The sequence below is a fragment of the Protopterus annectens genome, chromosome 12.part0, assembly GCF_019279795.1.
Source record: "Protopterus annectens isolate FY-2018-M chromosome 12.part0, PAN1.0, whole genome shotgun sequence".
NCBI classification, from domain to species: Eukaryota; Metazoa; Chordata; order Ceratodontiformes; family Protopteridae; genus Protopterus; species Protopterus annectens.
This window is the reverse complement of record NC_056746.1, coordinates 19,234,145-19,259,682: the sequence shown is the minus strand read 5'-3', so window position 1 is coordinate 19,259,682 and position 25,538 is coordinate 19,234,145. Positions and strand designations below refer to the sequence as shown.

Genomic DNA, 25,538 nt, shown 5'->3' with positions numbered 1-25,538 from the left:
GAAGCAGCGAGTCCAAACCTTTTAGGTACCATTGTAATTTCCTCATATGCAGTCTGGCATATGGTATTAGAAGTATGCAGGATGCCATGAATCCCAGGGCCTGCAGAATTTTTCTTGCAGGGAGATGGAACTTTGCCAGTAATTGAAAATATTGAGTTAGTTGAACTTGTTGTCTGGCGTGATGTAAGCCATTTTGGCCGTTGTATTTAAGCTGGCACCCAGGAATATAATCTGTTGTGAGGGCACTAGTTTTGACTTTACGTTTACTGTGTACCCTAGAGAAATTAGCAACTTTTTACAAATGCCAGATGCTGTAGAAGAATGTCCTTTGTCTCTGCTTGAATGAGGCAGTCGTCCAGGTATGGATATATTTGAATTCCTTTTTGTCTGCAAAATGCAATTACTGGTGTCAGACACTTCGTGAAGACCCTGGGCGCAGTAGATAAGCCAAAGGGCAGTGCAGAGAATTTTTAGTGCATTGTACCAGCTTTAAATCTGAGGTATCTTCTGCAATTCTGTCTGATCGGGACATGCAGGTATGCCTCTGAGGTCCAGAGTAACAAGCCAAGCCTTCTTACCCAGCATGGGTAGAAGCTGCTGTAATGTCAACATTTTGAATTTCGGAATATCCAGGTAAGTATTTAGAATTGAAAGGTCTAGTATGGGCCTCCAGGCCTTGTCCTTTCTGCGACCAGGAAGAGTCTTGAGTAAAATCCTTGTCCCCATAGCTCTCATGTCCATGAGGGCTGAAATTTGTTTTTGTGCCTCTGCCCACTGATTTTGTGGCAGGTCTGGCATTCCTTTTAGCCTTGGTAAAGCATGAAAGTGGAACCTGTAACCTTGAGACACAATATTCAGAACCCATTTGTCTTGGGTGATTGTTTGCCAGTTTTGAGAAAAAAGTGCTAGCTTTCCCCCTAAGGGGGCTTCCAAAAGGAAAGTGCTTCTTCCAAAAGGGAAGTGCTTGGCGTACGAAGGGGAAAGTTTCCTGTAAGGTTGAGACTTGTCCTCGCCTCCTTTTGGGGTTGAGGTGCCCCACTGTCATCTGTTTGGGCCTTGGGGTTGAGATCTGCCTCTTGGGTGTCTGTATCTGCCTCTCTGTGGCCTGACACTGGAAAGGACCAATTCTTTGTTGGCCAATTTCTGCTAAATTGAGGTGGCTGTACCTGTAAGAAATCTTGACTGTTTGCATAGATTTAGCTTTATCCTCCATTTTCTTTAACACCTCTTCTGCCTTAACACCAAACAAGGTATCTTGTTGTAAAGGAGCATCCAATAATTTTGCCTTAACATGATCAGGTAAACTCTGTTCTTTTAACCAAGCAAACCAAGTACGTCTTCGAATCACAGAACCTGTAACTGCGGCTCTACAAGAAGCCTCTAAAGAATCAAAACCACACTGCAGAGTATGTTTTCCCACCTGTTCAACTGCATGCAATAAATCCTGCACTTCTTTACAATCAGGAGCTTCTGAGCTTGCAAGCATTTTCTGTTTTAACTGAGCCATTATATATTGTTGGTACTTAAGCATGTGAAACTGGCAATTTAAAGCTCTTACTGCTAAAGTTGCAGAAGTGTATACTTTCTTCCCCCATTTATCCAAAGCTGTGGAATCTGTCAGAGGGTACCAGATTTTTTGCAATGGAAGCCTTAACCCCCTTTTGGACCCTGGGAAATGTTTCTGATCAGCAGAAGGAGTTTTATAAAGAAACTTTTGAGAGTCAAGGACTCTAATACCTATCTGGCTTGGCTGGTGCAGGGGGCAAAGAATCAGGAGACAAGCTGGATTCAGAGAACACATTATCCACAATATCTAGCATAAGTGGAATAGCCAGGGGCCTGTGCTGAGGCAATAAAAGGAAATCCCTGAGCCTTTTCTTGGATTCTGAGTAATCCTGACTTTCCCAATGGAAATGCTCCCCCAAGGTATATAAAGTTTCCCCAAAAGAATAATCCTCAGGAAGAGAGGCTGAAGGGATAGATTCTTCATCATCAGAGTCCTCATAGGGGGGTAGAGAGTATCCCTGGTCTGAAGAGGAATCAGAGGAAATGGAAACCTGATCAGAGTAATCATAGTCTGTATCCTGCCTAGGCCTTTTCTCAGGAGGGGGATGGGAACCCCTGATTAGAGTAATGAGGTCTTTGGCCATTTTAAGCATCTGTTTCTTAGGCATGGAGGACTGTCCAGCAGAATGCTGTACTGGTTTCTTTGTCTTTAATGGTACTTTTGTCTTGGCTGTTTTAATGGTAAGTTGTGAAGGTCTGAAAACACCCTCAGAAGCAGATGCCTGCTCAGCGGCTCTGGACCCATCTGAGGGATTAGTTTCCGTAGGCCCAATACCTTGAGATTCCAGAGGCCTAGTTGTCTTTACGTGGGAGTCTGAGGCGGCCTGTGGCTCTGAGGTAGAGGGTGTCAGGGGCTGCGAAAGTGCCTCACTGAGAACCGGCGAACCGGCCACTAGCCTAGAAGAGGTTTAGTCGTCTGTTTTGGACCTTGGATGCCTGTCTTTATCCTTGTCCTTGCGTTTTTTCAGTATTGCGGTCGGTTGATCTGATGGCATAGTATAATTGAACCTTCGGCCAAAAGCAAAATCAAAATGTCTTTTTATAGTGGGTTTGTTAAATCTAGCACAAAACAGACAACTAGTGACGTCGTGATCAGGGCCAAGGCATGGAATACAGTAAGAGTGGAAGTCCTTATGGAGGTATTTGCTTCCCACAAGAAATACAATTCTTAACCTTTTCTGACATCGGTCTGAGGCAAGAAAAAAAAAAAAAAAAGTTTCCCCCAACGGGGTACTTAGCTTTATTGAAGACTTCAGATCTGAAATTAGACTTCGAAAATCTCAGGAGTCGGCCGACCAGCACTTGCAAACTGCTTCTGCTTCGGGCAAGAAAGACTGAAATGGCGTCGGATGCATCTTATATACCACTGACATCAGGGAAGAAGCGACAGCAACAGATGCCGGACCAAGACTTTGGAACTCTGGCCGACTGCGGGACCGCCTGATGATAGGATAACCCAAGTGTAATGTCTGCAGCAGTGTAACACGAACATCAAAGCATCATGCTGTAGTGGAGCATCCAATAATTTTACTTTAACATGGCCAGGTAAATTTTGTTTTTTCAACCAAGCATGCCTTCGAATAACGGAGCCTGTAACTGCGGCTCTACAAGAAGCCTCTAATGAATCAAAACCACATTGCAGAGTACGCTTTCCCACTTGTTCAGCTGCATGCAGTAAATCCTGCATTTCCTTACTGTCAGGACTTTGAGTTTGAAACCATTTTTTGTTTTAACAATGACATGAGGTACTGTTGATATTTAAGCATGTGAAACTGGCAATTTAAAGCCCTTACAGCTAAAGTAGCAGAAGTGTAAACCCCCCCCCCCATCTGTCCAGAGCTCTGGAATCCCTATCCGAAGGGACAGGATTTTTAGCAGTGGAAGTCTTAACCCCTTTAGGAGCCTGAGAAAATTATTTCTGGATCTGCAGCAGGGTTTTTGTAAAGAAATTTATGAGTCAGGGACCCTGTAGTACCCCCGTCTGGCTTGACTGGTGCAGGGGGTAAAGAATCAGGAAACAGACTGGATTCAGAGAAAACATCACACACAGGGGGAATAGCCAGGGGCCTGTGCTGAGGCAATAAGAGAAAGTGAGCCTTTTCTTGGATTCTGAATAATCCTGGCTCTCCCAATGGAAATGCTCCCTCATGGTATGCAGGGTTTCCCCAAAAGAATAATCCTCAGGAGGACAGGCTTAAGGTATAGACTCTTCTGCATCAGAGTCCTCATAGGGAGGGAGAGAATATCCCTGATCAGAAGAGGTATCGAATCATAGTCAGTGTCTTGCCTAGGCCTTCTGTCAGGAGGGGGATGGGAACCCCTGATTAAAGTAATTAGGTCTTCGGCCATTTTAAGCATCTGTTTCTTTGGCATGGATGACTGTTTAAGAGAATGCTGTACTTGTTTCCTTGTCTTTAATGGTGTTTTTGACTTTGCCTTGGCTACTGTAGTGGGCTTAATTGTAAGCTGTGAAGGTCTGAAAACACCCTCAGAAGCCAATGCCTGCTCAGCGGCTCTGGACCCATCTGAGGGAATAGTTTCCGTAGGCCCAATACCTTGAGTTTCCACAGGCCTCTGTCTCCACATGGCTGTTTGACACAGCCTGTGGCTCTGAGGTAGCGGGTGTCAGGGGCTGCGAAAGCGCCTCACTGAGAACCAGCGACTGGCCTAGAAGAGGCTTAGTCTGTTTTGGACCTCGGATGCCTGTCCTTTTGCTTTTTTGTTTTTTTTTTTATAAATTCCGGTCGTCGGTTGTTCCGACGGCATTACGTAATTAAACCTTCGGCCAAAATAATGTAAAGCAAAATCAGACGTTTAATGGTGCGTTTATTGAATCTAGCACAAAACTGATAACTGGTACCGTCGTGGTCAGGGCCTAGGCAAGGAATACAGTACGAGTGAAAGTCCTTGAGGTATTTGCTTCCCACAAGAAATAATTAACTTTTACTGACATCGGTCTGGAGCAAGAAAAAAGTCTCCCCAACGGGGTACTTAACTTTATTGAAGACTTCGATTCTGAAACTCAATTTCAAAAAACTCAGGAGTCGGCCGACCGGCACTTGCGAACTGCTTTTGCTTCGGGCACCGCGCGGCAAGAAAGACTGAAGAAAATGGAGTCTGTTGCATCTTTTATACCCCTGGCACATTGACATCAGGGAAGAGGCGACATCAACCGATGCCAGACCAAGACTTTGGAACTCAGGCCGACTGTGGGTAGCCTGCCAGCAGGATAACCCAAGTGTAATGACTGCAACAGTGAAGCACGATTAACATCTGAAGACGGATTTTTATGAGAGAGTAGAAACAAATTGCAAAAACGGAAATTGTGGGAACAATACATGCAGAATAAGGTTTAGGAGGAGCAAGGCTTGGTTACAACTTATGTAATGTTGGATTGGTAATTGCACAGAAGACTTTGTGATGTGTAATGTTTTAACTGTGAACATGTTAATATGGTTAGCTTCCTTCTATATAAACATTTGCCTATGTGTCTTGACTGACAGTTCAATAAAGGTGTTAAACAGAGAAGTCAGAGTGCCAGAAGTGTAAACCTCCTTCCCATATCTGTTCATGGCCCTACAGTCTGTCTTGAAGGTAAAACTTTAGCAAGGGCTTGTCAGTGGAGACAGAAAACAAAACACAAACCTGAAGGGACAGGAGCTCCTACCTCCAAGTAAACTAATACCTTCAAATAAAGTGCAATACCTCTTCTGCACATCAGAAACTTGTCCAGATACCCGGTCAAAATACTGCATCCTTTTAGTGATGTTTTCCACAACGGAGGCTTCCTCAAAAGGAGAGTTGGAGGATAAGGAGTCATCTGAAGCCATCTGGCCTAGAGTGAATTTAAGAGGAGCAAGTCAGAGAGAGTGCCCATCTGCAATCAGATTCTTCCTCCTTAGAAGACTTGCGCTCTGAGGGAGGGGAGGAAGAGAAGTAGTAAAAAAAATGAAGGTGGCTTGAAATTGAAAATTGTCTTCACTAAAACGTCAGAAATATGAAGAACCTTGCTAACACCCATTTCTGATAATGATTTCTAACTTAAGGATGCAGTAAAGTTACGTTCACATATATTAGTTCTAAGATGTGTGCACAGTCAACTAACATCCATCATTGTAAAACTGCAGAAATGCAGTAATTTTCTGTTAAGACTGCATTCAGTGTACACATCATAACTGAGAAGAGGTCTTTATCTACTATTTCTATATTTTTTCACTTCTTCAGAGGCATTGCATCTTGTAAAAACATGTTCTTTTACTTTCATCGCTTCCGTCTGCTTATGCATGTGTAACTTGGTAATTCATGTATATCCCGTCACTACAGACTGCAATGTTATCTGTACACAAATTAATCTAAAAAAATAACTGAAAGGATAAAACCCTTCAAACACACATGTAAACAGACATGCTGTATACTAGAGTAGCTACAAACTCTGCACATTAATATCTTGACATGTCAATAAACAAAGATCCTGTATGGATTCATGTCCATCAGATACCAGATTTCAATGGCACAGTACAATGTTTTCTACATTCTAAGACATGCAATACCTGAGGTTTCTGAGGAACGCCCTTGAAGCAGTCCAAACAAGTTACCACCTGCCTTGCTGATTGCTGCCATTTTAGCAATGATTGGGAGATTGTGGATGACAAATGACACTTCATTACGCTGCTGCTTGGCAAGGTTTTGTGCATGTCCAAGAATTCCAAAGCCTGTGACATCTGTTGCCGCATGAGCATTAAATGTGTGCATCAAAGCAGCAGCTAAGCAAAAATAAAATATACATGACCTGTGAGAATGCATTTTGGATTGTTTAACCCATACAGCATGCTACACATTCCTGAAAAAATCTGCTTTCCTCTGTAGTTTTTCGTTAAGTATAGGCATATAACATGCTAATGTAACCAGTGTATGATAAACAAATCAATTCTGTAGTGTCCATTACACACAGGACTGAAGCTGACAGATCTGTTTTAATGCCGCTTGACTAACTGTAGCTCAAGAAATTGAATATCTTAAGAAATGCTAGAAATATGAAAGTCTGCCACTTACTACACTGTAGTTGTGCACTGCTGAGATCACAACTGTTTTAACCCCAAGTTTCAGATTAGCAAGAATGCTCTACAAAAGACTCATTTGGTGTCCCCTTTACCTGATGAGATATAAAACAGCTACTGTCATGGCTGCAAGAACACTGATAAAAGACTTCAATAGGGCTTGAAATTCTGATTGGCTAAGCAAAATTATTAAAACATTTATATTCTAGTCTTCTGTACATCATATCCTGCAATGCTAAACATTGTACATGGTCAAAAATACATCATACCATTTCCTGTAGAGAATATGAACTACTACTCAGACCATCTGAATTTCACGTGTGCAGATTACTGGACTAACGCAGATCAGTTACAAGGTTAGTCACACACAGGTCAGAGAATAAAACTGCATCAGTCATAATTAGCATCTTCTAAATACAGGGCTTCACCACATGATCCTCTTCTCAAACATATACATGAAGTATTACAGCTAGTGTCCTAACAAATTTGTCACACAATTTGTACTTCAAACCATTGCAACACTGCCCAAATGGTCTTTCTTGGAACCTTGTCATATGCTTTCTCAACGTGAAGAAATGCCCAAGATGGACTTTTCTAATCTCTAGCTTCTTTTCAGCTCTCTCACTAAAAACATCTGGTCAGTTGTGCTGCATTCAGATGTAAATCTGAACAGTTCATCTCCCATCTTACTTTCCATTACTCTGCATATTCATTCATTTCTCAGTTACCGTCTCCAGAAAACTTTTCATGCAGCATAAGAGTGCAGTACTGCAGACAGTTGTGAATATCCTCTTTGCTCTTTTACACTGACATCAGAATGTTTATTCTCTAGTGATCTGGGATAAACATTTACCTCCAAGTATAGCCAAGGTGGGGTTTTATATATCCAGAAGCTGCTGGATGTATTCCTTCCATACTTGACCTCTTAGCTGGCAGTAAGCTGAACAAAGCCTAAAATAATGGGTGGGGACAAAGGCTCAAAAATAAGGACAAAAATAACTATTGCTCTTACAAACTTAGAAAGTTGCTAGAATAGCATTTGTGTTTCCATGCATTTTCTGAATTATATAAAACCTGAAACTGTCATCACTTGCGATTTCAATCCTCAGTGATTTGCCAGAAAACCACACACTGAGGAACAGACTAAAAATGAGGCAGAAATGAAAAGACCCCCTCTGTCAGCAGTGTCCCCCCAAAAGGAGAGAGATAAAAGAGGGGGCAGGGAGGGATTGAATACTGCAACAGTGAAGTGTAGGACATCTACTGTTATGTTAAGATCCTGCCAACTCATGTCCTTCCTTATCACTGTTGCAATTTTCAATACATGTGAGCTACTGTAAAGGATGAGAGAAGGAAGGCACAGAAGAACTCTTCAGTGGGGTTCCTCTGTCTTCCTCCTCCCACCCTTTACAGGAATTAGAGAAAGGGGTAGCAATGAATGGAAGTAGGTTCTTAAAGCCAGAACCTTGGGAAATGGAACAGAGGTAATCAGAATTACATTCTGCAACCCAGAAAAAAATGTGGTCTTGAAAAGAAGTCAGGATCGACTTCTTGAGACTGATGGTGGACCCCAAACTGAGCAGAAGGCACATGATCCTGAAGCAGCTGAGATTGGGAGAGAGGTCATCCAAATATTGGAATACCTGGATTCCCCACAGCCTGCAAAAGGGTCTATATTATATGAACGAAACTTCATACAAGTGAACGCTCAATGAGCGAAAATCCTACACATCGAAAACAATATTGTGGGGGGCTGTGCGCCCCCTTGCTAAATATATATTCCAACTCAGATCACACTACAGTGAGGAAAGGGCAAAAACTCCAATCTTCACTGTACTGGGATCCCACAACACGCACCTTGATGTCAAGGAGTTTTGATCATTAGAGTGTTTGCTTTTATGAACTTTCATTCATATAATATACAACCCCTGCAAAAGGCTCATTACTGAGACCAGACATTTGGTGAATACCCTTGGTACTGTAGAAAGGCCACAGATAAAGCAGAGGACTGAAAGAGAAATGTAAAAACCTCCCGAAAGAGAGGGTGACTGGGGATATAAAGATGGGTGTCCTTTAGGTAGAGACACACCAGAAAGGTCTGGGAAGCAAGATAGGAAAAGTACAGTTGTTTACCTACCATAAATGCAGATAGAGTGTATTCACTGTTGCAATCATTACGCTTGGGTTATCCTGCTGGCAGGCTACCCTCAGTCGGCCAGAATTCCAAGTCTAGGTCCGGCGTCTGTTGCTGTCGCCTCTTCCCTGACGTCAGTGCACCAGGGTATAAAAGATGCAGCAGATGCCATTTTCTTCAGTTTTTCTTGCCCCAGATGTCAGGTGCCCCCAAACTAGTAGGCTGAAAAAATATGCCAATAAATATGCATGCACAAAAATAACATTTCCTTCGTCTACAAGCAAATACACCACACAATACACCACACAGGTTGTTTAGAGAAGTACAGATAAGTCCCAGCAAAGAAAAGGGGGATGGTGGGTGGGTAACCTGGACTGCAACAGTGAATACACCAACATCTACATTTATGGTAAGTACACAACTGTACTATGTTCATCGTGTTTTACTGTTACAGTCATTACTCCTGGGTTGAATCCCAAAGCTGAGGATGGGTGGCTGGGCTAAACAGGATTAGGAGAGGTTATGAGGCCCTGCAGAACTGCAGCGGCAAAGCCTGCTCTGGACTTCAGAGTAAAGAGGCAAGTGGTAGTGCTTTGTGAAAGTGTGCAGTGAACTCCAAGTTGCAGCCTCTAAGATATCTTTGGTTGGTACTCCTCTGAGGAAGGCTGCTGAAGTGGCTGCTGCTCTGGTAGAATGAGGCCTAATGCCCTTAGGCACTGATTTGCCATGCTGAAAATAGCAGAAATGGATGCAATGGCCTATCCATTTAGAAACAGTCTGTTTTGAGATGGCCTTTCCTTGTGATCCTGCAGCATATGACACTAAATGTTGCTCAGTCTTTCTGAAAGCTTTAGTTCTGTCCAAGTAGAAGTGTAACTGCCTATGTCCAACAAAGAATGCAGAATTCTCACCCTTGTTTTGTGGATTTGAATAAAAGGTAGGCAAGTGAATGGTTTGGTTGAGGGCCACACTAGACACCACCTTAGGCATAAATGTTGGGTTTGTCCTCGGAGAAACCTGTCTGGATGAAAAATGATAAAAGGTTCCACAGCCATGAGTGCTTGTAACTCCGAGACTAGTCTTGCAGAGGTTATTGCTAGAAGAGCAGCTGTTTTCCAGCATAAGAATTTTATATCCGCTGTTGATGCTGGCTCGAAAGGAGGCAGTGTGAGTTTCTCAAACATAATTGAGGTCCCAGGCCAGAATTGGTGCTCTCCTTGGAGGCTTAATGTTTTTGGTCCCTCTGAGGTACTGCCTTAAAGGGATGAGAAAAGATAGGTGGTTCCGTATTGCAATGGGCTGAAATGGCAGAGGCATGAATCTTAATTGATGAGAAAGAAAGGCCTTTGTTCAGCATCTCGGTTAGGTATTGTAAAATCTGAGGGATATTTGGAACACACGTGTCAATGCCTTGTTCCAAGCACAGAATCTCTTCCATTTTTCTGCACAAGATTTTCTGGTACTGGGCCTCCTGGCCACCAAGATAACATCCATAACAGCTTTTGAAAGAGGAGTGTTCTGAATGGCTACATTATCCGCCATGCTGCCAGATTTAAGGTCCTGAATTGGCTTGTGCAGAATCAGATTGTTTTGTTGGGTCAGCAAGTGAAGTTTCAGGCGATATCCATTGCTGGACCTCGAGACAAGCTCTTTAGGATTGGGAACCAGTGCTGGCGTGGCCAGTCTGGTGCAATCAATATTTTTGGCTTCTCGTCTGATATTTTTGGCTTCTCTTGTCTGACCTTTAGGAGTACCCTGGGAAGGAAAGGCAGTGGAGGAAAGGCATATACTGCTACACTTTTCCAGCTGAAGGATAGGGCGTCCACTTTCCATGCTTGCTTGTGATAAATCCTTGTGCAAAATCTTTGCAACTGGCAGTTGTGGGGGGAGGCAAATAGAAGTCTGGGCATCCCCATTTCCTTGTTATGCTGAAGACTTGTGGATCCAATTTCCATTTGTGGGGATCCATGAGGTTTCTGCTTAGTCTGCCAGAGTATTTGTTTTTCCTGGCAGGAATTGTGCTTGCAGGTGAACTTGAAAAGTCAATGCTGTGTCCCAGAAGGTCAGTGCTTGTCTGCAGAGGGGGTAGGAATGTGTACCTCCCTGCTTGTTTATGTACCACATGACCATAGTATTGTCAGTCTGTCAGTAGCTGTCCTGGATGAAGCAGGTCCTTGAAAGCTGTCAAGGCATTTTGAACAGCTAGCATCTCTTTTTGATTGATGTGAAGATGCATCTGGTTTGCAGGCCATGTGCCCTGAATACATTTTCCTGCCATATGGGCCCCCTAGGCATAATCTGATGCATCCGTTGTCAGTGTCTGTCTGGCTGTGGGTAAACTGAATGGCAGACCCTTGTGGTGACAGGCCTCTGCCCACCATCAAAACTCCTGTTGCAGGCAGGGAATAAGTGCAATTACTGTCTCCAGGCTGTGGCAATGCTGAGTCCAAACACTTTTTAGATACCATTGTAGTTTCCTCATATGCAGTTTGGCATATGGAATTAGTAGAATGCAGGATGCCATGAAACCCAAAGCCTGCAGGATTTTCCTTGCAGATAAGTGGGTTTTTGTTGCCAATTTCTTGAAGTAAGAAGTCAGTTGCTTTTGTTTGTCTGGCGTGAGATAAGCCATCTGGGCAGTTGTATTTAAGCCTGCATCCAGGAAGATAATCTCTTGAGAGGGCACTTTCTTTTCATTTACTGTGTACCCTAGGCCAATTAGTAATATTTTTACAAACGCCAGATGCTCTAGAAGAATGTCTGTTCTCTGCTTGAATTAGGCAGTCGTCCGTAGGGGTATATCTGAATTCCTCTGTCTGCAAAATGCAATTACTGGTGCCAGGCATTTTGTGAAGACCCTGGGTGCAGTAGACAAGCCAAAGGGCAGTGTAGAGAATTGGTAGTGCATTGAGCCAGCTATGAATCTGAGGTATCTTCTGCAAGATTGATTGGGACATGCAGGTATGCCTCTTAGGTCCAAAGTTACGAGCCAAGCCTTCTTGCCCAGCATGGGCGGTAGCTGCTGTAGAGTCAACACCTTGAATTTTGGAACTTCCAGAAACGTATTTAGTATAGACAGGTCCAGTATTGGTCTCCAGGTTTTGTCCTTTCTGGGCACTAGGAAAGGCCTGGAGGAAAATCCTTGCCCCTGCTCTTGTTGTGGCACTTGCTGAATGGCCCTCATGTCCATGAGGGCTGTAATTTGTTTTTGTGCCTCTGCCCATTGATTGTGTGGCAGGTCTGGCATACCTTTTGACCTTGGTAGGGTGTGAAAATGGAACATGTAGCCTTGGGACACTATGTTCAGGACCCATTTGTCTTGGGTAACCATTTGCCAATTTGATGAAAAAAAGTGCTAGTTTCCCCCCTAAGGGGGATGCCAAAAGAAAAATGCTTGGATCTGGTAGAGGAAAGTCATTGGGACGGTTTCCTGTAAGGTTGTGATTTGTTTTCTCTGCTTTTGGAGGTAAGAGCACCCCATTGTTTAAGCCTGTATGAGCCTTGGGGCTGAGATCTGCCTCTGGGACACCTGTATCTGCCTTTGTGGTCTGTCTGACACTGGAAAGAACCAATTTTTAGGAGGCCAGTTCCTGCTAAACCTGGGTGGCTGTACCTGTAAGAAATCCTCCACTGTCTGCATGGATTTTGCTTTATCCTCCATTTTAATCAACACATCTGCTTCAGTACCAAACAAAATATCATGCTGTAATGGAGCATCTAATAACTTTGCTTCAACATGATCAGGCAAATTCTGTTCCTTTAACCAAGCATGCCTTCTAATAACAGAACCTGCAACAGCGGCCCTGCAAGAGGCCTCCAGTGAATCATAACTACATTGCAAAGTACGCTTTCCCACTGGTTCAGCTGCATGCAATAAATCCTGCATTTCCTTGTTCTCTGAACATTCAGTATTTGTCAACAATTTCTGTTTAAGCAGTGACATTAAATATTGATATTTAAGCATATGAAACGGACAATTTAAAGCCCTTACAGCCGAGATAGCAGAAGTGTAAACTTTTTCCCCCCATCTGTCCAGAGCCCTAGAATCCCTATCGGAGGGGACAGGGTTTTTTTGCAGTGGAAGCTTTAACCCCTTTGGGACCCTGAGATATAGTTCCTGGGTCAGCAGCGGAGTTTTTATATAGGAATTTATGAGAATCTGGGACCCTGTAGTATCTTTCTGGCTTAGCAGGTGCAGGGGGTAGAGAGTCAGGGGACAGGCCGGACTCTGAAAATGCATCTACAATGTCTAGAACAGGTGGAAAAGCAAGGGGACTGTGCTGAGAAAGTAGCAGAAAGTCTGAGCCTTTTCTTAGATTCAGAATAATCTTGCTCTCCCAGTGGAAATGCTTCCTCATGGTATGCAGGGTTTCCCCAAAAGAATAATCCTCAGGAGAGGCTGAAGGAATTGATTCTTCAGCATCAGAATCCTCATAGGGAAGCATGGAATAATCCTGTTCAGAAGGGGAATCAGAGGAAATAGAAACCTGATCAGAAGAATCATACTCTTCTCTTGCCTAGGCCTCTTAGGAGGGGGATGGGAACTCCTGATCAAAGTAATTAGGTATTCGGCCATTCTGAGCATTTGTTTTTTAGGCATGAAGTCAGAGTAGGAGAATGCTGTACTTGTTTCTTTGTCTTTAGAGCTGTTTTAGTCTTTGAAGCTGAAGATGGCTAAATATATAATTGTGTAGGTCTGAAGACACCCTCGGAAGCAGATGTCTTCTCAGCGGCTCCCGACCCATCTGAGGGAATGATTTCAGAGTGTCCAATACCTCGAGTATCCAGAGGCCCAGTTGGCTCCACGTGGGAGTCAGAAGTGGCCTGTGGCTCTGAGATAATGGGCGCCAGGGGCTGCAAAAGCGCCTCACTGAGAACCAGCGAACCGGCGACTGGCCTAGCGGAGGCCTAGTCTGTTTTGGACCTTGGATGCCTATCCTTTTCCTTGCGTTTTTGTAAACTCCGGTCGGCTGTTCCGATGGCATTATATAATTAAATCTTCTGCCAAAGTAATGAAATGCAAAATCGAACAGACCCTTAATAGTGCATTGGTTAAATCTAGCACAAAACCGACAGCTAGCAACGTTGTGATCAGGGCCTAGGCAAGGAATACAGTAAGAGTGAAAATCCTTATGAGGTATTTGCTTCCCACAAGAAATACAATTGTTAACTTTTTCTGACATCGGTCAAGTTTCCCCAACAGGGTATTTGGCTTTAATGAAGACTTTGGTTCTGAAATTCGGATTTGAAAATCTCAGGAGTCGGCCGACCGGCACTTGTGAACTGCTTTTGCTTTGGGCACCGCGCGGCGGCAAGAAAGACTGAAGAAAATGGCGTTGGCTGCATTTTTTATACTCCTGGCGCACTGACGTCAGGGAAGAGGCGACAGCAACCGACGCTGGACCTAGACTTTGGAATTCTGGCCGACTGAGGGTAGCCTGCCAGCAGAATAATCCAAGAGTAATGACTGCAATAGTGAAACATGAACATCGGAATCTGGAGGGAAAGCGTCTCAAAAGAATCTTTAGAAAGGTGTTGAGAAAAGACAAGTCTCCATGACCCTCCTTTCTGGGAACCAGAAAGAACCTAGAATGAAAGCCTGTTCCTCATTGGGATTCTGGAACAGGTTGGAGAATTCTCTGATCCAACAGATCTTGTAGGACAATAGAAAAGTGAGGAAGTTTGTTTGGGAGGTTGAAGAATACCGGGGGGGGGGGGGTTCTATATCATAAAATAACTGCTCAATAATGGAAAGTATCCAACAGTTTGAAGTAATCTGTTGCCAGACAGGAAATGCCTGAGAGACAGGGAAACCTGAATAAAAGGGAGAGAGACTAAAGCAGACTTGTCCTGAAAAAGGGGGTTCTGATTCTTAAGTCTGGGTGCATTTATCAGAACACATACTTTCAAAAAGTACAGTTGTGGACACTTGCCATAAATGCAGATGTTGAGTGTATTCACTGTTGCAGTCATCACTTGTGGGTTATCCCTGGTGAGTAGCCCTCGGTCGGCCCGAATACCAGAGTCAAGCTTTCCCCCTGCACCAGCTACGGTCGCCTGTGGACCGACGTCAGGTCGTCAGTGGTATAAAGGAGAGCAGCCGGCCGCATTACAGTTTCTTGCCCTAACCTGTTGGAGCCCCTTGAAGGAATGTTTTAGGGAGCATCTGGAGGCTCAAGGCCACAAGAAAGACAGTTAATCTCCATAAAAGGATAAGATTAAGGGGGAAGGTGCGAGGGAGAATAGGGCTGCAACAGTGAACACTAACATCTACATTTATGGTAAGTAAAACCAGAAAAAATAGGTGTGGACCTCTTGGGTTTTCGATCCTGAGTGATGCCTGCCCGGAGGGAAGGAATAACCAATTTTACAAAGCCTTTCACTCTTGATCCTAAACTGTGAACAGATTTCTACGTGTAGTCTGTGGTGGAGCTAGCTCTAAAAAGAGCCGTTTTAGCCCTGTGGGCAGCTGGAGCTCTATACAGAGCTGTTACAGATCTCTATGAGCTCTGAGAAGAGCTGTTTTGTGTTTAGAATGCCCTTTCGGGCAGACACGGTAGTTCTAAAAAGAACTGTTTTGTTTGGTTCACCGAAGCTGTGTCTGTGCCTCCGGCTGGTCCTACCGAAGCTGATACAGATTTCTGTGAGCTCTGAGAAGGGCCGATTTGTGTTTTGAATGCCCGTTCTGGTGTTGGTGGTAGCTTTTAAGAACTTTTTTGTTTTATTCTTCATTGTGTCTCTGGTTGCTCTTACCAGAGCTTTTGCAGATCTCTGTGAGCTCTGAGAAAAGCTGTTTGTTGTACTGTGAGCTCTGAGAAGAGCTGTTTGGTGTAAGGTGCATATCCACGTAAGCTCTGAAAAGAGCTGTTGTGTGTATGGACACAATGGGCTCTGGGAAGAGCTGCTGTTGTGTCCTTCGGTGTTCCGCGGTGGTGTCGATCTCCGTTGTCCTTCTTGAACAGATCTTCGGTTCTTTTGCTATGTGCGAGTCCTATAAAGGACTATTTGTGCGCTCCCCAAGCGCTGGTCAGAATGACCTGAGAGCTGTTGCTGTGCTGCTTTTATGCTCCTGTAGAGGGGGCATGGTTGAGAGATGTCCAATGAAAAGTGACTAGTCGGGGGTGTGGCCTTAGTAGGCCTACAAGGTGAAGACGGACCTGGTTGGAAGCATCTCATTCCTCTTATTTAGTTCCTTTTTATTAACCAGCTACTTGTTACCAGTCAGGTTTTCTAAGAGCAGGGGGGGTAGGGCATCAAGGGTGAAGCTAGATTCACTGAAACAGACGTCCAGAATAGGAGGAAAGGCCAGGGGGTCTGTGATTAGGAAGATCTAGAAACTTTTAGTTATGTACTTACCATAACTTTGGATGTATGGGATCCATCTCGCCTACATTCATAACAGATGGGTTCGGAGCCGATCCATCGTCGGCTCCGACTCGGCCACTATACACTAGAACAAAGTCTCTCATTGGCTGGGCTCCCCCTTATCCCAGAATGCACCACACCTGCTTCCCCAGATCTTGTTTGTTCGCTTTCATACATTCATACAGGCACAGAAAAACATAACTGTAACCAACTAGAGCCCTTCAAGAGAAGAGCTCAGCAAGAGCAATATTTCCTCCAAATCCAAAAGGTAGGGGGAAGGAGGGTGGGAATGTATGAATGTAGGCGAGATGGATCCCATACATTCGAAGTTAGAGTACATAACTAAAAGATGTAATGGGATCCTATCTCGCCTACATTCATAACAGATGGGACAGCGTCCCTAGCACGTAAATCCCGGGTGGCTCATTGGAACACACTCCTGAGAACTGCGGAACCAAAAGAAGCTCTGCCTCGGGAAGCCACATCAACCTTATGAGAAATGAAGGTGTGCGGAGAACACCAAGTAGCAGCCGCACAAATATCATCTATTGAAACTTTGGAGTGAAATGCTACAGAGGTGGCCATAGCCCTGGTAGAATGAGCCTTGAGTGGGAAAGGTAACTCTCTGCCTGACTGGGAATAAATTAAAGAGATGCAATCCTTAATCCATTTGGCTATGGTGGTTTTGGCAACTGGTAGACCTAACCTATTCTCCGCAAAGGACACAAACGGCTGGTTAGATTTTCGTGTCTAACTGGTCCTATCCAAGTAAAAACGCAGTTGCCTGTGAACATCCAACTGGTGGAAGGTATATTCTGCTCTATTAGAAAAATTTGGAAAGAAAACAGGGAGCTCCAAGGATTGCTGAATGCATAAAGGGGATGCTACCTTAGGCAAAAAGGAGGGATTCAATCTGAGGGAAACTCTGTCTTTATGAAAAATCAAATAAGGAGGAGTAGAAGAGAGAGCCTGAAGCTCTGAAACCCGCTTAGCAGAAGTTATTGCCACTAGAAGGGCGGTTTTCCAAGATAGAAATTTTATATCACAAGTCGCTGCCGGCTCAAATGGACAGGCAGTTAAGGAGGCCAGAACCAAATTTAAGTCCCAAGGGGGCACAGGATGGGCCATAGGAGGCCTGAGGAGCCAAGCTCCCTTAAGAAAGGACCAAGTCAGTTTGCCATTTAAGGAAGGCTCTACGGAAACATGAAAATTAGAGATGGTCGCTAGTTGAACCTTAATTGTGGAGACTGAAGAGCCCGAATGAAACAATGAAGCTAGGAATTCCAAGACTTGCGGAACTGGGGCCGTAAGAGGATCAATGCCCCGCTGCTGGGCCCAAAAGACAAACCTTTTCCATTTGCTGGAATACAGCTCAACAGTGGACGGCTTGTGGGAAGAGGACAAAATGTACATCACTTCTGGAGAAAGAGAGTCATCTCTAACTAAGGAGAGAAGTGGAGTAACCAAGCAGCCAGTCGCAACGACCGGGACGGATGAGTGTCTCGACTGATGAGACAACAGGTCCAGCACTGGATCCAGAATCCAAGGGCCCTGAACCGCATACTTCTGAAGGAATGGCAACCAAACCTGACGGGGCCAGTGTGGGGCGACCAAAATCATGTCGCTCCCTACATGAAGAGCCTTCTGAATCACCCTCGGGAGAAGGGGGATCGGGGGGAAGGCATAAAGCAGACCCGGGGGCCAATTGTGGGCTAGAACATCCCTGGGAAACTGCCCCTGGGAGGGAGTCAGAGTGAAGAACTATCTGCACTTCGCAATGTTGGGGCTGGCGAACAAGTCGCAACAAGGGAGACCCCATTTGGCGAAGATCTGCGCAGCCACTCTGTTGAGGGACCACTCGTGAGGCAACAGGAGAGTCCTGTTGAGCCTGTCGGCAATCACATTGGCTTTCCCCGGAATGTGCGTTGCTACTATGAAACGTTGGGTAGCTATGGCCCAGCGCCACACTCATGGCCTCTCTGCAAAGGGGGTAGGACCTGGTTCCGCCCTGCTTGTTTATGTGCCAAACTACCGACATGTTGTCGGATAGAATCGCAATAGTACCTTGGGGGAGAGCATGATTAAGTTCTTGCAAAACCAGAAGCACCGCTCTCATTTCCAGGACATTGATGTGAAGGTGCGCTTCGGAATCCTGCCAAGTGCCTTGGACAGACCTGTCCAGATAATGACCCCCCCACCCTATCTGGGAGGCGTCTGTGGTCACTGTGGCAACTGGGGGCTGAAGGGCGAAAGGACGCCCCCGGTCCAGGTTGGACAGACACAGCCACCAACGGAGGTCCCGACAACAACTGTCCGTAATCAGAACTAAATGGTTCAGGGGAAGTTCTTGATAAGACCATTGAACCGATAATAGCCATTGCAGCACCTGCATGTGCAGTCTGGCTAACGGAACTAGGAGGATAGTTGCGGCCATCGTGCCCAATAACTGAAGAATCTGTCTGGCCGGAACTCGAGATTTGGGTAACAAGTTTAGAATCTGAAATTGTAGGATCTGAATTCTGATGGCAAAAATGTCCGCATCCTTTTTGTGTCCAACTCTGCGCCTATAAAGGTGATACGCTGAGATGGCCGCAGCACAGATTTTTCCCAATTGAAAGTGATTCCCAGCGAGAGACCCAAAGTTACTGTGGCCATCAGCGCTCGAATCAGTAGATGCTTGGAGGTGGCAGTGAGGAGCCAGTCGTCTAGAAAGGGAAACACTTGGAATCCTGGACTTCTCAGGTGAGCTGTCGCCACTGCCAGACACTTGGTGAACACCCTGAGGGCTGTGGTGACCAAAGGGTAGTGCACGAAACTGGAAATGACTGGTTCCTAGGCGGAAGCGTAAATGACTCCTGGACTCTTGACATATCAAAATGTGATGGTAAGCGTCCTTGAGGTCTATGGAGCACATCCAGACATCCTTCTCCAATAACGGGAGAATGGACTGAAGGGTGACCATCCGGAACTTGGATTTTTTCACAAAACGATTTAATGAGCTTAGGTCCAAAATGGGCCTTACGTCCCCTGTCTTTTTTGGCACCAAAAATAATCTCGAATAAGTTCCTGATCCGATCTGGTCGGCGGGGACGGGCTGGATGACCCCTTTGTTTAGCAGCTTTGAAACTTCTACGGCTGCTTGATCCCGTTGACTGGGTGGCACGTCCGGGATTCTCCTTGTAGGAGGAGGGGGCTTGAAGAAGGGGATGAGGTAGCCTCCGGTTACAATGTGAAGCACCCACTGATCCTTGGTTATAGATTCCCAATCCTGTGGGTGTTTCGCAAAATGACCCCCGACTGGCTCCGGAGAAGCACAGCCGGGCCACATCCTAGGGATGTTGAGGGTAGGAGGAACCACGAAAGGAATCGCGGTCTCCAGTGTTACGGGGGCCTCTGCCACCTCTGGGGCGGCGTCTTCCTGAATCCCCCCCCTGCCTCTAGAGGGGGGATCACCCAGTGGAGTAGAGAAGAACTTTTGGGATTTTCTGAACCACATTTTCCCTCCTCTCTGGGCCTTGGGGTAAGGTCTAGAGGGAGCGGAAAAACGGGCCCCAACGGCAGTCAAGGTCTTGCCCTCCTGCTCGCACCGAGTAAGTGTGTCCTTCACCTTGGGTCCAAACAGAGAGGACCCATCAAAAGGGGCGTCGGCGAAGGAAGACTTAAAGGCCTCCGCAAGTGGACACAAGCGTAACCAGGCTCGTCTCCTAAGCGCCACTCCTGTGCCCGCTGCTCTACTCGCCCCTTCGGCTGCATAGGAAATGAGCCTCATGGACGAGATGACTATAGAAGATAGGGTAGTCATCTGGGCGCCTACGGTTTGGGCTAACATAGGGTAGTCATCTGGGCGCCTACGGTTTGGGCTAACGCCTCAGGAAGATTACCCGCAAGAGACTCTAACTCCTTGAGGAGGTCCCTTTCGAGCCTGGTAAAATGACAGATAGTTCAGCGACCGCAGGGTAAAGGTCGCTGAAGAAAGGGTACGCTTCCCGTACCTATCCATGCTCTTAGAGTCCTTATTAGGAGGATGAATAGATGTTGAAGCCTCTGCCACGTCCTGCTGAGTGGCAGATGCCACCACCATCGCATCAACTGAAACACCCTTAGTGAGGAATTCCTTCTGGGGAGGGGCTGAAAGGAACTTATTAGGTCTGGCAGGCACCGGTTCCACTGTATCAGGATGCTCCCACACCCTCAGAGAGATTAAATCTAACAACTCGAAGGGTGGAGACACCCAGTAGGAGGAGGGCTGGGCCCCGAAGGCCTTGAGGAAGACTGACTCCTCAGCGGTAGGGGCTTTGGATTGCCAATCGCCTCTGTCTCAAGATCTCAAGGATATCAGAGGAGACATCATCCGAGGAAGATTTTGGGGAGCCCTCCGCATCATAGAGGTCAGTATCTGAAGTGACGGACTCATCTTGGGAATCAACGTGCTTCCTCTTGCACAGTTTCTTCCTTGGGGGTTCATCCGAAGCAGATTCAGAAGGACCCCCCCGGAAGAAGGGACCCCTCTAAGGGGGTATCCTCAGGCCCTGGGGCCCCACTGTCATGGGAAAGAATGTCACCAGAGGCACCAGTACCCAAATCTAGGGACGGTGAGGTAGAAACTTGCTAAACCGGCAAGGTCATGGACAGCGCACTCCTCACGGCCTCAAAAGCAGGACCTCCAGACTCTGCAGAGGGCACTTACTGAGAGACCACGACGGTACCGGGAATACCTGCGGCCGATGCTCCGAAGGGAAGACTGGGCATCGAAGAGGCCAGCTCCACAGTGTTGCCCTCGGCCCCAACCAAGGAAGACCCGGTACCAAACCCAGACAGAGGACAGGGTAGGAATGAAGGTCGGAGCAGAGAAACTCCGAGGGGGTCTCTGCTCCGACTGGACGATTCCGCTGCGTTCTACCAGCACCGACTCCAACGGCTCCAAGGGGGTCAGAGGAGGAATCAAATGCACGGAATGGGGAATCTGCTCCGAAGCAGAGTGGGCTGGAGCCGAGATCATTTTAGTAAAAACTGGGGACTGGAACAGCCTCTGGATAACCCTATCCAAATCCGAATCAGACAACCTAGAGGATTTGGAGGAAATAGACTGGGGCCGAGAAGACTTCTGCCTCGGCTCTGATAATACAGGGGACCGGCTCCGAAAAGGTTCCAACACTATCGGATCCGAGATCGGAACAGTTTGTAAAGGTAAAGAAACACAAAAATTGACTGACACTGTTAAAGGTGGAAGTCCTTTGTGCCAACACACAAAGTTAATTTATTCCAATAGGTAAAGTAACCAGTAATATAAAGAAACCCCAATAATATGCAGTCCACGTACTGTCCATATTGAATTATCTTGTAATTACTCACAGGCAAAATAAAGTTCAAATAAAAATGTGAACCACATTTTTAATAGCCAATGGAATGGAATTATATTTACATAAAAGATTTTTAGATGACATTTTTATCATTTTAAAAGGAGAACAAGAACAAGCAGATCAATTAGTTGATTTCTTCAATGCAACTTCTTCATTTTTAAAATTTACAAAAAATTACCAAGATAATACAATCAATTTCTTAGACGTAGAACTCAGCAAGGGCACAGAAGGTTATATAGCAAAAATTTATAGAAACAGTACTTACTCGAATACTTTTCTTCATTATACAAGTGCCCATCCTAGCCACCAGAAAAAATCAGTAGTCAAGGGTCAGCTTGTTAGGGCGGCTAGGATGGTCACCCTAGAAGAGGACTTTGAGAATGAATGCAACTCACTGTACCACAAATTTTATAGTAGAGGATATCCAAACTTTATAGTAGAGGATATCCATCAGAATTTTTAGATGAAATATTCAAAGAAGTAATTAATAAAAGAAAAACTGGAATATATAAAGCGATCTTACATGGAGGTCCTGGAAATGCAACATATATTCAATGCAACATCAAGTGAGGGTGCTGAGTTGACCTTAATTGAGTCTTATATATCCCACCAAGAAGTAAATGTAGACAAAATAGATAAAGTACAAAACTACACCATTGCATTCACCTTTACATATTGTCCAGAAGCCTTGGAAATATGTAAAGTACTGAGAAAATACTGGTATTGGTTAACATCAGATAAAGACCTTGCAAAAGTGATAAACTTTGGTCCTGTAGTTACATATAGACGGGGCACAAATATGAAAAAATTATTAGAACAGAAATGTAACATCAAGAAAAGCAACAGGGGTACCCACAAATGTGGGGCATGTAAATACTGTTGTTACATTGATGAGTCAGAAATGTTTATTATAAGAAGACACAAGTTCTTTATTCATGGTTCATATGATAACTCTAAAGCTATTGTCTATCTTGCCCGATGTACACAATGTGAATGTTTTTATATTGGAAAAACAAATAGACGTCTAAGGGATAGAATCTATGGACATACATATGCAATCAGAAAGAACAAAGAGGAAAATGCTCTAGCCAGACACTGCAATTCGAATACAAGTCACAGTTTTAAATTTATGGTAATCAACCAAATTTTAAACAAAATAAATCAGTGTGATTATATAACTGACTTTTTTAAAACTAGAATTGGAAAAACACGAATTGGCATGGCAACTACGCCTAGCAGCATATAGAGAACCAGGACTTAATGAACTTTGTTCTATTGCATGTGTATTAAAAATGAAAAACTTGCTGAGATGAATAGAAGTTTTTAAATTACTTACAATGGGACATCGATTCTAAAAATCTTAGAAAAACCTTAGGTAGATATAATCAAATAAATAAATATTTTTAACAAACGTATTTTAAGTAATTTAATATAATTATTTTTGATAGACTAATATTTATATTTAGGCACTCAGAATTTATTTGTAGAAAACAATATATATTAATTAATTATGCACTTAATTGTATAGCTATTTTCATAAATAAAAATTAATACATTTTTTATATATTAATAACATTTTTGAATATTTTGAAATTTCTTAAATACTAGATTTATGCATATAAAACCTATATATATAGACTTAGTTTATTATCTTTTACATATATGTTTTTATATATTTTATAGATTTTATAGTTAAAAATATTGTCCCATTATTTGTTTAAAATAACATACATTAAATTATTAATCATGCATCTGATATTTATTTTCCAGTAAAATCCATTTTAAAAACACTATCGTTAAAAAATTGTTTGAAAATTTTGCAACCATTTGTACGTAAAATTTTATATACATAGAACTTATTTTATAGACATTAAAGGTAATAATATTTATTTATATGCCATAATGTTATAACTTGTCCACTATGAACTGTCTATTTAATAATTCATTAACATAGAGAATATTACTTCATTTAATCTCATATGCTATGTATTATTTTAAATATATTTAAAATACTTAAAATATGCTTAAGGGAGTAGGATGTTTTAAAATTTAAACAATAAATGTTTTATTTTTTTATTTTTATCTATATTGTTTATTAAAGTTGGTTTTATTTAAATATTAATAAAATTTAGAGTTCAACATTTTTATTAGGATAGGTTGTTGGGTAACATTTAAACCCCATAATGTCCAACACTGAAACATATTTATATAAACAAGTATAGGAATATTATAATGTTAAGTGCACTTTATTAGGTTAAATCACATGATTAAACAAACGTATTTAAATCCTAACTGGCGAACTAGTCAGCGTTTTGTCTGAAGAAGTTCAGATATACATCTGAACGAAAAACGCGCGTCTGCGTTTAACATCATTGTGTAAGCTTGCTCCTGTGCCTTTTGGATTGAGAAAGCCAATTTCTTTGGGCTTCATTTTGCTCCATTTTATTGTTATTTCAGCCGGACTGGGTTCGAGAAGAACATTGCAGTGTTTGCGCCTAAACTTGGGCGGACTTGGTTAGTCAGTCTGCCTACATTCAGAGTTTTCGGCGGACAGTTTGCCGGACTGTATTCAGTGACTGTTAGCTGTATCCTGCAACGGGAAACTTTCTTCACCGCTTGGATTACACTTTTGTATTAACTTTCCTTTCCAGCTATTGTGTGTTTACGCTAACAGCATTGGATTAGCAATCACATTGCTACCAGGGCCGGCCATCCTGAACAGGAATTCACTAAAGCGCACACACGATCAAACGGACTTACTTTTACCATTTTTCCAACTGGAACCCAGGTCTGGTTTTTTATTCACATTTTTATTTGAACTTTATTTTGCCTGTGAGTAATTACAAGATAATTCAATACGGACAGTACGTGGACTGCATATTATTGGGGTTTCTTTATATTACTGGTTACTTTACCTATTGGAATAAATTAACTTTGTGTGTTGGCACAAAGGACTTCCACCTTTAACAGTGTCACAGTCAATTTTTGTGTTTCTTTACCAGTTTTATAAGTGTGCAATCTTCTCAGTTTGTAAAGGTGTCGGCGCCGAAGGCGGCTCCGGGGCCGAGAGGGAAGAGTCTGAGCTGCACACCTCTAACAGCTCCGAAACCAAAGGAGCCGAAGTAGGTGATTGGCCTCTCAGTGCACTAACCTGCGGCTCCGACACCAATGGAGCCGAGGAAAGAGGCACCGAGGCAGACCCTTCAGCCATCGGCTCCGAAGCCATTGGAGCCGAGGAAGAAGTAGTCGATCTATGTTTCTTGAATGTCAGGTCCGACGGACTGGTCGGAGCCGACGATCTATGCTTCTTGGGTGTCGGGCCAGACGGGCTGGTCGGAGCAGACAACCTTTTCTTTTTAGAAGCTGGAGATGAAGCCAATGCTTCCTCAAATGAAGGCTTAACAAGACCTCTAAGTATTAGCTTGTTTTTTCTTTCCTGAAGGACCCTGGAAGAAAAAGCATGACAAACACTGCATGTATCTTGTAGATGTCTGGGCCCTAAACAGTACACGCAGACAGCATGGCTGTCTGATAGACATTTTATAATTACATTTAGCACATTTTTTAAACCCTGATTTCTGCTCCTTAGACATCTTGAACAAGGTAGAAAACAGATAGCTCGAAAACGCTAAAAAATACAGTACACAGAAGTAGACTAATATATGGGCTAAAGCCCTCTAACTTAAACAGGCTTAGCCTGATACAACAGGAAAAACAGAGAAAAAAAACTATTTCAGTCACACAACCAAAGTAAAACACACAGCAAAGGCTCTCTAATTTAAACGGGCCTTGCCCAGTATACTAGAAGCACGAAATTATAAAAAATCCTAAAATTCACAAAACTGAAAAACAAACGCTCACAAAGCTGTTAAAACAGCTGTTTGTTGAAAAACTGACAGAAACCCTAATCAAAAAGACCAAAAAGGTCAAGAAAATAGACTTGGCTCCAGCCAAGTCGAGACCACGTCTAGCTTGAAAAGCGGCAAACGAGATCTGGGGAAGCAGGTGTGGTGCATTCTGGGATAAGGGGGAGCCCAGCCAATAAGAGACTTCGTT

At 43.9% G+C, this 25,538-nt stretch overlaps 1 protein-coding gene across 1 annotated transcript in view; it reads right to left on the bottom strand.

Annotated features, from left to right (window-relative positions):
• LOC122816335 (selenide, water dikinase 1-like) overlaps positions 1-25,538 on the bottom strand; it is a gene marked incomplete in the record, with an annotated part of 527,394 nt that overhangs the window by 126,712 nt on the left and 375,144 nt on the right. The window contains 1 exon segment of the mRNA XM_044089063.1: positions 6,117-6,329. Within this exon segment, the coding sequence (XP_043944998.1) occupies positions 6,117-6,329 (213 nt within the window).